Source organism: Erpetoichthys calabaricus, chromosome 1 (genome assembly GCF_900747795.2).
Source record: "Erpetoichthys calabaricus chromosome 1, fErpCal1.3, whole genome shotgun sequence".
Classification (NCBI taxonomy): domain Eukaryota; kingdom Metazoa; phylum Chordata; class Cladistia; order Polypteriformes; family Polypteridae; genus Erpetoichthys; species Erpetoichthys calabaricus.
Window position 1 is genome coordinate 92,082,926 of NC_041394.2, and position 16,329 is coordinate 92,099,254.

A 16,329-nucleotide genomic window follows, 5' to 3' on the forward strand; every position below is an offset into this window, starting at 1 on the left:
TTTCCATATAGGGTTTTCCTCTGCAGGATAAGAACATGTGGCACATCCAATCAGTCCACCATAATGCAGACATTTGTAATTTAAAATCCGCAATTCATTTAACAGCATGTCTTTGTCCTGAAAGAGAACATATTCCTCAAGAAAATTAATTACGAATGATAAGTTTTGTTAATTTAGTAAATGTATCTTTATTCAATAATACATGTATTGGTGTTCATAGGTGGATGATGGGAGCATGTCTTGGAACTCACACAGTACATGACACAAATAAACCTCATGTATTTGTGTGTGTTTTTGTCCACAGAATGAAGATGAGGAGGCTGAGGGACGAGAACCTTTACCAGTCCATACTGGCCTTAAACGCTGTCAGAGCCACATCCCTTTCTCTAGTCCTAGCCGACCTGGTGTCATCAAAAGTGGATACTGTGTTAAACAGGGGGAATGTGGTGAGTGTATCTGTAACAAATTTTGACAGTGTCTGCTTTCAGGTAGCTGCTTTATTTGCTACTGCCAAGCGAATCAATATGAAAGCTACAGACAGTATGCACAGTACAGATTAATTAATATCTACATAAAGAAAACCATTCTGAAGTGTAACATACTTGCTGTATTTGAGTAAAGCACCTAAACTGGCCACACAAGTGTATGTAGGAAGAAACTGACATTGTGGTAGTAACTAAGAGTGAAACATTTTATGATAGGCAGTGGAGCAGCCAGTATACGCAGCTATTTCAGGTAATGAAGACAGCATGTTTTGAGGTAAGATATGTATATTCACACCAGAGAATGGGAGCATACTGCATGTTGTAGCACATACCAATAAAAATTTCTCCGTGCTCTGTACACGTGACAGTAATGCCCTATTACACATGAGGCGCTATAAGTTGAATGACTTTCAGTAGGCTTCAACTAGAGAACTGTTAAATAAGGCTTTGCCCCATTTTTGCTGTTTCTTATTATGGAAATATAAAGCAGTCTTTCTGGTTAATGTCAATATTGAATAGTAAGGGCTGTGAAACATTAGATGTTGAAATGTGTTTGATTTCATAAAGACTTTCAGAAACTAACCATTCTTAAATGTGGTTCACAGAGAAAAAACTGGAAGAGAAGATTCTTTACACTAGATGAGACCTCTGTGAATTACTTCAAATGTGAAACGGTAAGTAAGGTAGATTTTCTAGTCAGTGTGGCTTTGTATTCTACCAACAATACTTTCAAACTCAAAGCCACACATAGAGAATGGAATCTGCTAATGTGAAATGCACAGATATTCACACACTGCATGTAAAAATGTACTTAAATTAATGAAAACAATCTGAAATAATTATTACCATGCAAAATGTGGCTAAATATGTATATATAAATGAGTCATTCAAATGTGAAGAAAACACAGTGTCACCTGTCTTGAAATTGGCCAAGCATAGCCTTTACTTCTTTGCATAACATGACTAACAAAATGCTGTGTTTCTTTGCAATTCTGTGTTTAGGTATTGAAATAAAACATATTTTATCTACTAAAAAAGTGTTATTTATATTAATTTTAAAATTTTATTTTGTGTAATTCACAATGGCACAAATGTTGGAATTAGAGGACAAGAAGTTTAAGTGAATTCCAGAGGTTAATACAGTGAGTTCCTGGTATGACCTAAATAAAACAGTCTTGTGATGTATAGTGCAGAGTCTTGACTCAGTGGTTCTGACAGTTTTATTTTTTTTCCACAAGAACCACATTGGCAGGAGACAATAAAATAGAGAGCCACACTGAGGAAACCAACATAAATGACCTTTAACCAAAATATCAGCTAAAATAAATAGGTTTACCTTAATGATGACATACACCAGTAGAATATGGTTGATAGCCATACATTTGTATTTGTAGTTATTTGTGGCAGTTTTTTCTAGTCATTCCACATGTACATTGGTTAATCTGTTTTGTCCCCTGGTTTGGGAGAAGCACACAGCAGGACTGCAAAGCTCTGCAGAGAACGGTGCAGACAACTGAACACATCACTGAGTGTGCACTCTCAAATTTCCAAGACATCTATACCAAGTGATTTTGGACCAAGGCAAAGACAATTATCCACTACACCAGCCATTCCAACAATGGCCTCTTTTTTTGCTGTGGTCACATAAACGCTACCACAACCTAAACACTAGGTCAAAGACATTGAGGAGGAGGTTTTTCCCACAGTCCACTCACATCTTGAATAAGAAAAGTGTCTAGAATTAAAAGGTGCCCTATTCATAACTCTCTTACTTTAAATTATTAAGGTAATTATTCAGTTATTATTTATCACATATTTATAATTCTGTTAATGGTTTTTGATATTTATAAAGCCATGTATTATTTTTATTGTCCTTTATATTCTTCTTAAAGACACAGTCATTGGAGTTTAGCAACTAAGCATTGCGATACAGTTGTACTGTATGTATAATTTGTATGGGACAAAATTTGATTTGATTTGATGTAGCTAACTCATCTTCTGTAGGCATTTATTTGATGGCCAATAATTTTACTTTCCAGTGCAGTACACTTAACAGGTCAGAGCTGACTGGTGATTGCAGTCAGGGGGGACACAGTCACAGAAAAGGTGTTATTAATAAAACTTAAAAACTACTCTCACTCTATCACATCCTAGAATCTCAATTTGAGCTTGTCCATTAGCAAATGTAACACTTCCCCAATGTGGGTTTTACAGTATGTGGTCACTTCACTCAATTTTATAAAGACTTTGATGTTGTTTTTGTAATGCTTATATCCCATGTAACACATTACTTGGACGCTTCAGAGATTTTGTTCAGATGACACATGTGATGTCAGTCAAAAAGACCAGCCTGATAATTCCCTCTAAATTTTCCAAATATGACTCCTTCCCCTATAAATAAAAAGAATGTACATTTCTGAGAGGAGGTTTAGAGAAAGTCCTCAGCTGCAAGAAAATCATTCCACTTCATTGTAATTTTCTTGCAACTTGTGAATGTCATGTACAACAATCAATTCATCAGATACAAATATGCTTTCAGCCAGCACCTATAGAGACAGCTGCAATAAATTTTTCTATCCTATGAAGTTATATAGAATGACAGTATTTTGCTGAGGTGAACTGCCAAATATATATGTTGGGAGGTGAGATATGTCAGATCAGTTACCAAACTGGGCCATCACTTGTAGTGAGGATTAGTGAGTGGACTAGGGAAATTATCCAGGTACTCACTGGGATCAGAAACACTCAGAAACGGGGGAAGTTTCTCTTGCCGTCAGGTCCTACTTCTAACTTCCATTAGGACATCATACCTTTGAACAAATACAAAATGCAAGAGTGTTTCATGAGCACTTTGCAAACATAGCACAGTTGCAGTATTATTCAGAATATGGCCAAAGCTAATAGCTGTAATTTACCAAGAACTGGAGTACTGATGGGCATGGACAGTATGCTTTGTATTGGTTAATTCTCACTCTGGGTTTTGTTAGTCATCTCTGTTTAGCATTATTCTTGTAATCCAGTTCAGAGTCATGGGGACTGGAGCCTATCCTGTCAGTATGAATGAAATAAGTTAACGGAACTTTTTTGTATAAATATGCCATATTTGTGATATTTAAGACATGAAAAATTAATTTATCAAATGATGTAACCGGAGTGTCCCTTTATTCTGCAGTTATACATGGTTCTCCACACCAAGTGCTCACTCTAATCAGCTTTTTAAAGACCCAAACTCTGTGTGTGTTTTCAATTCTATTGCTCTCACTCCATTCCCTTCATTAGTTAAATGATAGTTTATACATAAAGCATAATGTTTTCAGCTATCAGTTAGCAGCATGGTTACCACATAGCAACTATAGATCAGGGGATTTCCAGGCACAATTAAAGAGAAAATTAATGTTTTTTTTTTTTTTATTAGGACAAGGATCCACTTCGTTCAGTTCCTTTAAAGGATGTACAAAAGGTTCATGAGTGTCTTGTTAAATCTGGGTGAGTTGTTTTTTTCTAATAGTTCATCTGTTTAACTATAATATGATTGACTCCCAACATTTTTCACTGTTGGACACAATTATCCTTTTTTCTACTCTTCAGTAAATGCAAAACACAGGAATGAATCATTTGTTAAATAACTTGGTTACCTGAAGTGCTAAGTGTTAAAATATTGCTATTCAGAAATAAAACTTTTTTAAAAGAGTTCAGTCATACAGCACAGCCTGTTATATTTGATGGTGTATGTAGCAGAGATGTACCTAAGAGACAAGGTTGAATTTTCTTCTTTTTGCAGTGATTTCTTAACAAGGGACAACCTCTTTGAAATAATTACAAGCTCCAGAGTATTCTACATTCAGGTAAGAGCACTGGAAGTGCATAGTGATACTATTGTACAAGGTGCCATTTAGAAAATGTTTTATTTTTAATTATTATTTGTAAAAGTGGTCAATTTTTCTGACCTTGAAAAATATTAGTTAAAACATGTGAAAATGTCTCTTACATGATTTGCCTGGATTTCAGCTTTAATATTCACATAACCTGGAATTTTAAAAGATGAACCAGATGTAGACTGAAGATATTCTCTGTAAATGAGGGTAATGCAGCCTTGAGAATTTTGTTATCCCTATCGTAAGTTTAGGAGTGCTAAGAAATCTGAAGTTCATGCAGAAATTGAAGTGTTAATTACTGAAAGCAGACAGCATGCTATAGTATAATGTGCTACAAGTCTAGTTCTTGTGAAGTTTTGCATTTGCTATTTTTTACTGAAATTAACTTTATAATCACTGAATAACATGCCTAATTATTATAATTATTTTTTACATTTTATTGATGTTGTTAATCATATTACAATAAGAAAATTACTACATTAAATCATTCCAAACATTTTTGTTTCAAATTAAATTTAATTAAGTCAGCCTCAACACCTTTCTAATTCAGAGAGCTATATGAACAGAGATTATAATGTAAAGTACTTTTTCATATATATATCTTGAGTCGGAAGAAAGGCTAAGCCAAGACCCTATGTGTTTATTTTAGAATAGGATTAATGAATTAATTCTGTCAAACTATGGAAAAGCTTTGGACTTTTCCTTGTCTGGGATTATTTTATTTTTTCTAATATTAGATAAAATAAAAAATTTACATAATTTTGCCATTGTGTATTGCAAGGTTATTATAGTTAACGAAAACTAAAATCAAAACTGAAACTATTATTAAAAAACATTTTCGTAAACTGAAATAAAATAATTAACAACCGAAATGAAAAACTAAAACTAAACGAAACTATTAAAGTAGCTGGAAAGACTGACTGAAATAAAACAATAATTTACTAAAATATTTTTAGTTTTTGAATGAATATTCTTGCCGTTGGTCTTTAACCCTTCTAAGTTTTCTCTAAAACAGAAAGTCATCCACCACGGGCCGCCCACATATATTCATCCAGTGAATGGCGGCTGGTGACGGAGGGTGGCTGTTCACACAGCATTTGCGGTGACAGAGCAAGCTGAGTGCGGGTGTGTAAAGCGTGAGAAATAGAAAGCGATTTGCGTGTCGCCTTTCTTTGTGCTCGTTGTATATCAAGATGTAATTCAAACGGCTGAAATCAGAATTTGCTGGTCAACAAAACGTTTACCATATGGACAAAAAAAATCACGAGTGAGTAGCGTTCCAGTTTATTTCTCAGGTGTCTGCTTTTTGTTGACAGCAATTCACCTGCCACTTCGCACAGGAGAAATCGTTTTTTACTTTCTCATATACGAAGTGTATGAGAAAGTATAGTAATCATGAAAAAATTCGACCTCGATATTTTGATGAATCTTGACGTTATAGACTAACCAGTGTCCAACAATACTGTTTTTGGAATTGTGCGTGTACGCGGCGCGCGTGTATGTGTGTGTGTTTGTGTGTGTGTAAACACAATAATTCAAAAACACAACTAGATAAGATGGATGAAATTCGGCATGTGGTTGTTACACCACAATTATAGATCTGTATTAACTTTTGGGCCAATCCATCAACCGGAAGTGGTACTTTACCTGAACAAATACTTAATTTTTTTTTTTATTTATACAGCTGCAGAGTCCGATTTATTCAACTTTACTTTTATAATAATTGTCCATCTATCCATTATCCTAGCCGCTATATCCTAACTACAGGGTCACGGGGGTCTGCTGGAGCTAATCCCAGCCAACACAGGGTGCAAGGCAGGAAACAAACCCCAGGCAGGGCGCCAGCCCACCGCAGTATAATATTTGTTCAATATATTATTAATTTGATTTGTTGTTGATGGTTCCTTAATGTACATAATATAAAAATATAATCATTGTCTTGCGGTTTACTCCTCAAATATCCATCCCCATATCTGAGTATACAAGAAAGTCGAGGGGAGAGCACTCCTGGTTTTTGAAAATAAAACGGCACTGATCGAGAGACTGACTAGGTCCATCATACAAGATCAGCATATTGTTGCTAACCAATCACTTTTGCTTTAAAAACATCGTTTAACAACGAAGCGATACAAACAAAGGTAGAGTCTGACAACTGATGAAAAACCAAACATACTAATGGGTTTTTTTTGTATTTATTCCATATTTATTAATTTATCTTTTTTAGTTCATATTCACAACTCAAAATACCTGATACTGTGAAAGTAATCCATTAGCAGAATTATATTTTAAAATATTTGTCTCCCTTTTTTCAATGTTTTTCTCTCTCTCTCAAAATAGATAGTTGAAATATCATATTTTTGTTCTTAACATCAGCCTTATCATACATATTGCATACCAGGGATTTTTCCTGCCTTGCATCCAAACCTGCTGCGGTAGGCTCCAGATTTCCTTCAATCCTACTCTGGATAAACAGGTTTAGATAATGTACTGTATATATTGTTCTTAATTTCAGACGCAGTCTCTGTTGTTTTATGCCTGTCTGTACTCCTATTACCTGCTCTTGCTCTGCTTATGGGTTTACTGTCCTTTATGGTGGTCTATTCAAGACTCACTGCCCCTAACCTTGATACTACATACTTGTTGTTCTTTGTTTCCCTCAGTACAGCTAGGTGGGGTCTGCACACTCATTCAAGTCTAGGAGCCCTGTTCTTCCAAAGCCCCTGTGATTTTCATGAGAATATATTTTAAAAATTATAAAATTGTGTAAAATTGTTCATATTCAGTGTCTAGATTTGATTATGCTTGTTTTTATCAGACAAAAACAAAACCAGATAATAAACAAGGCAGTGTAGTAAGCTTCCACTAACATTAAACTCATATCCAAATCTGTTAAGTGTACAGTTCTGTCTGATTGTGACACAAAACTAACTACGTAGGCGCTCCATGCCATAATTACTAAAACTAAAACTGAAACTAATATATATAAAAATAAAATAGAAATGTCTTTGTGAAATAAAAACTAAACTAAAACTAAAAATACACGATGAAGGAAAACTAAAACTAAACTGAATTTCCAAGCAAGGTCAGAAAAAATATAGAAATAAAAACTAATATAAAAAGGAAAAACTATAATAACCTTGGTGTATTGGTTGGTTGGTTATTCTTGCAGCAGAATAAAATAAGTTATCACTATGTACTGCAGGATATCACAACAGATTTTTCATTGCATAATGTTACTCCATCTAGTGTTACTGAAAGTAACGCTCTTAAAGGATTAAGAATATTTTTTATCTGAAACATAAGCAAGTACTTTTTTCTAAATGTAGAGCATTCCAAAACAAGCAAGGCTAGTGGTAGGTGATACTGTTCACAATAAGGATCTTGTGCTAGATAAATTTTAGATAATTAGTCGAGATAAGTATGTGCGATTTATACGTTTTAGCTATTTACACCATGCTTTGCACAGGTGAAGAGAAATGTATCTTGTTCACAGATCCATGCCACTCCTTATCTCAGATTCTAATTGAAAGGCACTGTTCCCATCGTTGCCTAAGGTCATCTAGGGATCAGTCCCTGAAATAAGATGATTGTCTGGAAATACTACCTGTATCGAGTCATTACTAGCTATTATAGATGCTGAATGAAGAAACGTAAATTGGGCAGATTTCTTTTATCATTTTCTAAATTGTTCATAGAATCAAAGATTATATTTGAAGTTAGTTATTTAAAGGATACAGGCAATTTGTCATTATGGAAGTCAATAAATGCCAGGATGCCTAGTGAATTTCATAAATTAAATGCTGTGTAGTTTAAATAAGGCTGGAATATATAATTATTAGAACATATAATTATTATACTGCTATGTCTGCTATGCTTTAAGGCCTTGCAGAGTATTCATTTTTTATACAGGGTCTTTTTGTATTCTAAATAATAAAAGTTATGAAAAGAAAGGATTTGTTAATATATGTTGGATACTTTGAAAAAGCACTTTGGGATTGCTAAAATATAAAGTGCAATATAAATAAAATTTATTATTTATTATTATTATTAAAAAGATATATGACCTTAAGGAAATTCATTTAGTAAGAGAATTTATGTTGACCAAAGTACAGTAAGTTGAAAAGATGGCCATCTTTGGAGATCGATAGTCAGGGTTTTAATATATGAGCAGAGGATTCTGGAGTGGAGTATAATAATTTCATCCAAATACTCCTGTTATGTTTGAACTGAATTTCAATAATAAAATAAGCAAATATCCATTGAACTCTTTGAAAGGCTTTTATTCCTCCTGAAGCTCAGATATTATAGGGGGTATATACTGTTTTTCACTTAACAACTGGTGAAGGTTAGATAATAGCTATCTGCATTCAATAAATGTAGTTTGACCTTGTAATATTATAAAAGGGAGCATGTTCCCATTTCATTTAATTTAACTTTTTTGGGGATTTTAACATCTTGTTCAGAAGAGAGATTGATCTATAAGGATGCACAATCAAAGAGGTGTCAAATTTTCTTCTGAAAAACAGTAACTGATGTCTGGTCTAATGTTTCTGGAAAAGTTATATTCCCTAGATTCCTTAAAATACATAACAACTAACAGAGTTAATTTAACAGACAGCTTTGTGTATAATTCTGTCAGGTAGTTGTGTGGACTTCAGCTGCCCTGCTTTGTGAGGAATTTAAAATATCTTGGATTTTGCACAATGTGTTGAGCTGATGTATTTGCTGTTTATCAGAGAAATCATTGGTATAAGCCTCCCCCTCACTACATTCCAATACATATAAAGTCATACAGTATTCCTTAAACATGCTAGTTATTTCTTTGTGTATGCTAAGCTTAGTTCCAAGAAATTGTTAAATGCAATTTCATTCTGTACTTTATTTCTGTATATTTGCTGAAGTAAAATCTCATTAGTCTTTTCTGTATGATGCAGGTTTAAAATTACATGTGTTGTTTCTCTTTTGGTCAAATGTTTTATTTCTAACAGTAGTAACATTTTTTAGAGTGCAGAGCTGGGCATATTTTCAACAGTCTTAGAAATTTCATTAATTAATTCTGGTGACCTCCTGCATTTTAAACTTATGTTGGGAACTAGTGCAAAAACTTAAAGCAGTAAAATGTTGATTATCTACTCTTGGATTATATCAGCCAGAATTTATTTAGTTTCAGTTTCCCTACCACCATAATACAGAACCTTTCATCTCAACAGAATTTTTAAGGGGTTGATTTTGAAACAAAATGGCAACTCATCTGGGGCCTCATGTAGAAACTGTGTGTACACACAAAAATGTTGCGTAAGCCCATTTCCACGCTCAAGTCGCGATGTATAAAACCTAAACTTGGCGTAAAGCCACATACATTTTCACGCTAGCTCAAACCCCGGCGTATGCAAGTTCGATTTTCAAACTGGCGGCACCCAGCGTCAAAGCAGTGCTACTATTCCAGTGTGGTTTCCCTTTCTTGTTCAGATCCACATCCCTGACGCGGCTTTATAAATGCACTGAAATTAACCTCATATTGTTTATTAGTTTAAGGCATCTGATTATAATTAACCTGTAACAATATTTCTTGTCCACGGAATGGCCAAACTATTCCAAATACCATAGCTGCTTTAGCGTTGTTACTCTCACTGCACCACTTGGAGCAGCTGATCGGAAAGAGAATTATCGGTATATAGAATCAAGCACATGCTGCCTCAGCCATTCACTATTTGAACTGCTCTCATCTGCCAAATGCTTCAGAGCCTTTCCTGTACGGACCTCGCGGTTCAGAAACAGTTTCATCCCAAGAACTATGAACGCACTCAATCAATCCATCAAGTGCTCCTTATAGAACTGTTTGTACTTACAAGTACAATTACCTCACTGTAAACTTGCGATACAGTTATAATATTGTACAACCTGCTCCACTTTATAAAGCATGTATTTACATATGATGCTGATATCATTTTTAAGATGAAATGCATCAAAATATACAGACAAAATGTTAACATCATTTAAATAATCTATATTGTTACTGATTAAACATGTGAGGACATGGTGTCGCTGGCGTCCTGATTATTCCTGCCTCGCGCTGTATTCTTGCTGGGGCTGGCGTGACACTGCGGACGGATGGATAGAATAATTAAACATGTACTACGAAGACATTTCAATGTTCCTTAAAAGTTTTGAAGAATCGGCGTTCTAACATCTATTACAGAGATGATTGTGTGGCGATTGGTTACTTGAAGAAAGAAAAGAAAGGACAGGAATTGGGGGTTAGTATGTTTGAAAGAGACAGTACTTCTGCAATAAATTATTTCATCGAAGGTCACGCATGGCGCAGCTAGCATCTTGCAGGAGGCAAGAACAATCGCCACTATCACTGTGCCACCGTGTTCCCATGTTTAATAACATGCTTTAACTCCTATCATTATGAAAATGATATCACGTATACATCTCAGTATTTTAATTATTCAGAGAGCTGTAATATTACGAATGTAATGGATTCTGTGTCCTGGAAGAGGAAGAGAAAGCCCATTTAAGAAGCAGGTAGTGCACATAGAAGATCAAATACAAAACAAAGCATTTAACGTGCTACTTTAGTTACGATGGGATTTGAGAAACTAGTAAATTAAATGATTTTAAGATGAAGTTTATGATGTTCTACTTTAATGACAAAATAAACTACGTGATTAAAGAGGAAATTTCGAGATTAAAGTTGACATTTCGTGCTTTTTTCCCCACTGTGTGCCTATTTTTTTTCTCTGTACCCTAATAAGCTTTCATATGACACTCAGACGGTGGGCTACGACTCACCTTTTCACGGTGACTTTGATATCTGACGGCTTCTTTTTTATTTCGGGCACTGTGCCACTTTGTGAACTTGAACTTTTGAGTTACTCCGACACTCTATGTCACTCGATCAACTTCCTTTTGTTGTTTATACCACTGTTTAAACCACCAAATAGTAAGTTTTTCCTTGCCTCCACTTGGTATTCGCTGAAATTCTTCAATTTTCCCCTGCGCTTTTGCCATTGTCTTTTCACAGAAGGCTGAGTTTAAGGGCTATTTGTATTGATTTGCATATTCAAAGAGGTGTAATTCTGGGAGGAGTTGGGGCGGGACAGCAGGGACGTGTGTTACTTTTCACGCTGACCGGGATTTATGTAGCGGAAGAACGCGGAAATTGGCAAACGCATATATTTATGCATCTGGATTTTTTTGTGCGCATGTACATTTCCGCTTTTGTCCATACGTCATGTTATAGTGTGAATTCTACGCACGGCATTATACATGAGGCCCCTGGTCTCTCTTAACATACTTAGGGTTAAAAAACTTGTTTTGGGGCCTCACTTTTTAATTGGGTCTCCTACTTAAAAAGTATATTACATTTTAAAATGTTAAAATGTGAAAGTGCTTTTTTCCTGTTAAGTTTGTGTGTAAGACCTTTAATGTTTCTGCTTACAAAAGAAATTGTCAATATTATATGTGTTTTAGTGTTAATTTTCTTCTCAAACAGAATAATAACATGACAAACTAATAATATCTTTTTCAATTTTTAACTTTAATGAAATTCAACATTTTGTCTTGTCACCATACCACCAAAACGTTTCAGCTGCTAAACCCCACAAACAGTAGTGTAACAGGCAATGCCTCAAAATAGTAATATGAGCAAAGAATAAGGTGAATGTGACTAACTCTTGGTTCCCTTCCACTACCATACCTTATTTCTCTAAATAAGGCTAAGATCAAACATTTCAGAGACCCTGGCCTGTAACCTGCCATGAAGCTTGGTATGTCCAAAACACAAGATTCCCCCTGTCAACAGTGAGCCGATACGTTTCTGAGATAAAGATAGTGACTAATCATCATAAATACTCCTAGCAAAACAGACAACTGGAATAGAACAGGGTACAAAAAAGATAAAGAAACTAAAATTTATTAGGGAATATTAAGTGGAAGTAAACCAGAATGTACCATATTTATAAATACTCAAATTAAATTATTACTGAAATTATTATTTCAAAAATACAAAAACAAAGAAAAAATAAAAGAATAATATGCTTGATTAAAATGCTAGTAAGTAGAAATTCTGCTCACAGGCAAGTAGGCTGTGGAAACTATTGGTGACATTATATCTGTGTAGGACGGGGTAGCCAGCAGGTTGTAAATCCAGAATTCTGAAAAGGAGTGAAGGTGGCTGTATCCTGAATTGCCACAGAAATGCTGAACATATCATATGTCTCAAGAAACAAATTTCATTGTCATTTGGCTACCTTTCTGTTCATTTGGTGACTTGTTAGTCAGGTTGCTTATATTTGGTCTTGACCAGTGGTACACTGTAGATTCATTGTAATATTCTTTTCTCTACATAAGAATGCAAAATAGCATCTAGCAGTCTGTCTCTCTAGTATGGCATTCATCTACCTTTTTATGTCATAATTAAAACATTAAAATTTCATAGTAAAACAAACAGCTGCTTCAATGGATAAAATTCTTCATTATTAGAAAAAAAAGAAACAGACACAGTGGCAAACTGGAAGCAGACTTGCAGAAGAACCTAGACAAGAAAACATAATTTGAGCAAAGAACCTATAGTTGTTTGAAGTAAATTAGTGTGTGTACTGTTCATGTACACTTTAACAAGGATATATAGAAAGTTATATATTTCTATATATTGAAAGGTGTTGACTGGCTGTTCGGCCTGGGCTTATACGCCCACTTCCTGCCACTTTCTGTTATTGTAGGGCTGGCTGAAGGAGCAGCAGATAGCAAATTTCACTTCAGAAATTCCACAACCAATCAAGTATGGTGAAAAAATGTTTGTAGGAGACAAAAAAATTACACAAAAAGAAGAGGGGCGAGAGATTTTGCTCTTGGGTATTCAGACACTTGGCTTACCTGGTTCATCTTTAATCAGTCATTCTTTATTTTATGTGTCATATTTTATAGTTGGCACTATACACTGCGTCTTCACAACTTCAGAGTCTAAGCCTAGGACATGCTGTCTAAATGTCTATATTGATTTTCTTCAGAATTCTCTGGTGTTCCTCAGACAGACCAGCAGCATATAGTATGTGTTAAGTTGATTGAGTATGGGTGCATGTGTGTGTGTTGTGCACTGGTGTAATGCCCTACAGCTCTCAGTGCTGTCAAGGGAAGGACTGACTCCCTGTGACCTTCAGTTGCATAAGTGACATAGAAAATTAATGAACAGATAGATGAATCTTTCACAGTGAAAAACACTGGATATAGTAGGGTTCTATAGAGATGTGATTTACTGGAAACTGCTGGCCCATCTCAACCAAATCGAGTCACACTGTTGCAATGTGTTTAGAACTACAGTATGTACTGGTGTGGTGCTGTAAATGAAATAGAGACTTGATACTGCTGACCACACTTTAAGTGTGGGAAAATGTATGTAGTGTTTGACTTGCTAAAATAAGATTTAAAACTGGCATTTGTGAAGAACACAAAGCTCTCATCTGAATGAAAACAGTGGCATGATTCTGCCCTGTAACTAAGCATTTTTGCATGTTTTAATTTGTTTTAGATTATTTTAACAAAGCTCTATTTGAATAGTTTCTCCAATTGGAGACAACCTATTATTAGCTCATACAGTACTGTCAGCTGAAAACATAAGCATTTATAATATAGAACATAGGACTTTCTAGTAGGCATTTTGAGACCTACTAGAAAAAATAGCTGTGACCCTATATCTGTTTTGGAAGAATTGTTTTTTTCAGTACATGATCATGGAGTAAATATAAAATAAAAACAGAAACTTTGTTTATCTTGTACATGTAGTACAGAGAAATCAGTTATATAAAATGCTCACATGGAAAAAATACTCTTAACAAAGAAATTCCCGTTGACATTCATTCAGTCACAAACTGGTACAAAAAAACATAGACTGACATAATATGCTTTTCTGTTTCATCCTAAACTACTAATAAATACCAGATGTTTAATGGTATTTGAGACTGAAACAGTACTTCACCAGACTTTTAATAAAAGCATGTACTTCAGATCCTGTTTAAAATTTACCACTGCGTTTCTGGCTTTGATGCACCTTAAATGAAGTCACACTTAAAAATAACTAAAAATTGCATTATGCATATGCATTCTTAACCTGTATAAAAAGAAAATGAAAGTGGCATAACATTTACTGGACAGGAAATATGGAATGTCAGAAAAGGTGTTGATTTTATTTTTTACAGAAGTGAAAAGAAGGACGCATTTATCCTTCAAGTATACACACTGAAATAAAGCTGACAGACTGACACATTTTTGATTGTTGATTTCAGCCTCTTTTATACTCTTCATTTCAGGTTGCAACCACTACATACTCAGATTCTATTTCCCCTACAAATTACCACAGTATTGTGGCATTAAGAATACTTCAGACAGACCCCAGCAGACATGTGAATGAATTTCTGATGTAGAGATACAAGTGGCCATTTTATTAGGTATCTAAGAAAACTACTCAACCTGTCACAATATAATATATGGAGATGATCCTCTTTAAAGCAGTAAGGGACATACCAGCTGACTAAGTGTGTGCAAGCCAGAGACAGTGGGTATAATGGGTATAATTTCTGAACACAGTATGAGAAAGAACAGCAACACTGATGGTGTTTTCACACAACTACAGTAATCCCTCCTCCATCGCGGGGGGTTGCGTTCCAGAGCCACCCGCGAAATAAGAAAATCCGCGAAGTAGAAACCATATGTTTATATGGTTATTTTTATATTGTCATGCTTGGGTCACAGATTTGCGCAGAAACACAGGAGGTTGTAGAGAGACAGGAACGTTATTCAAACACTGCAAACAAACATTTGTCTCTTTTTCAAAAGTTTAAACTGTGCTCCATGACAAGACAGAGATGACAGTTCCGTCTCACAATTAAAAGAATGCAAACATATCTTCCTCTTCAAAGGAGTGAAGCAAACAAATCAATAGGGCTGTTTGGCTTTTAAGTATGCGAAGCACCGCGGCACAAAGCTGTTGAAGGCGGCAGCTCACACCCCCTCCGTCAGGAGCAGAGAGAGAGAGAGACAGAGAAAAATCAATACGTGCCCTTTGAGCTTTTAAGTATGCGAAGCACTTTGCAGCATGTCGTTTCAGGAAGCAGCTGCACACAGCAGGTAGCAACGTGAAGATAATCTTTCAGCATTTTTAGACGAGCGTCCGTATTGTCTAGGTGTGCGAACAGCCCCCCTGCTCACACCCCCTACGTCAGGATCAGAGAGAGTCAGCGCCAGAGAGAGAGAGAAAAGTAAGTTGGGTAGCTTCTCAGCCATCCACCAATAGCGTTCCTTGTATGAAATCAACTGGGCAAACCAAACTGAGGAAGCATGTACCAGAAATTAAAAGACCCATTGTCCGCAGAAATCCGCGAACCAGCAAAAAAATCTGCGATATATATTTAAATATGCTTACATATAAAAATCCGCGATGGAGTGAAGCCGCGAAAGGTGAAGCGCGATATAGCGAGGGATTACTGTACATCATAAGTGCATTGAGAATAACCCACTCCCCAAAAATCCACAAAGTAGAGATTCTTTGTTCTGATACAAATTGTTGATGAAAACGAAGTTAGTCATCTAACAGTGATTTTGAAATTGGCATATCAGAACACATAACTTGTAACTAATCATATGGCATGGCAGCCCAAGTATCAGCTGAGTTATATTCATTTCAGTGATGATCTATTTGTGCAAAAACAAAAAAGCACAGAAAATCAATAGAGAGGTCTTTGCGTCACCTAGATGCTGTAAGGAACTGTCAGGCTGAAATTACACATTACATATACAGTACATACTGAAATTTGCATTTAAGTCAAATATCCAAACAACTGAGTTTTCAAAGGTTTTCAGCATGCAGTGAGCTTGTTTTTTTGATACCATCCAACACCTTAACAAAAATATTAAATAAAATGAGTAACTTATGTGTTTGTGCACTGTATTCATATAACATGAGTTTT

The 16,329-nt window shown here is 35.3% G+C and overlaps 1 protein-coding gene across 1 annotated transcript in view; it reads left to right on the plus strand.

Annotated features, from left to right (window-relative positions):
- Positions 1–16,329, plus strand: part of plekha2 (pleckstrin homology domain containing A2) — a 115,693-nt gene that overhangs the window by 82,192 nt on the left and 17,172 nt on the right. Inside the window, exons 7-10 of the mRNA XM_051922790.1 lie at positions 305–446; positions 1,053–1,159; positions 3,901–3,971; positions 4,267–4,330. Of these exons, the coding sequence (XP_051778750.1) occupies positions 305–446; positions 1,053–1,159; positions 3,901–3,971; positions 4,267–4,330 (384 nt within the window). The remainder of the gene's footprint in view (positions 1–304; positions 447–1,052; positions 1,160–3,900; positions 3,972–4,266; positions 4,331–16,329) is intronic.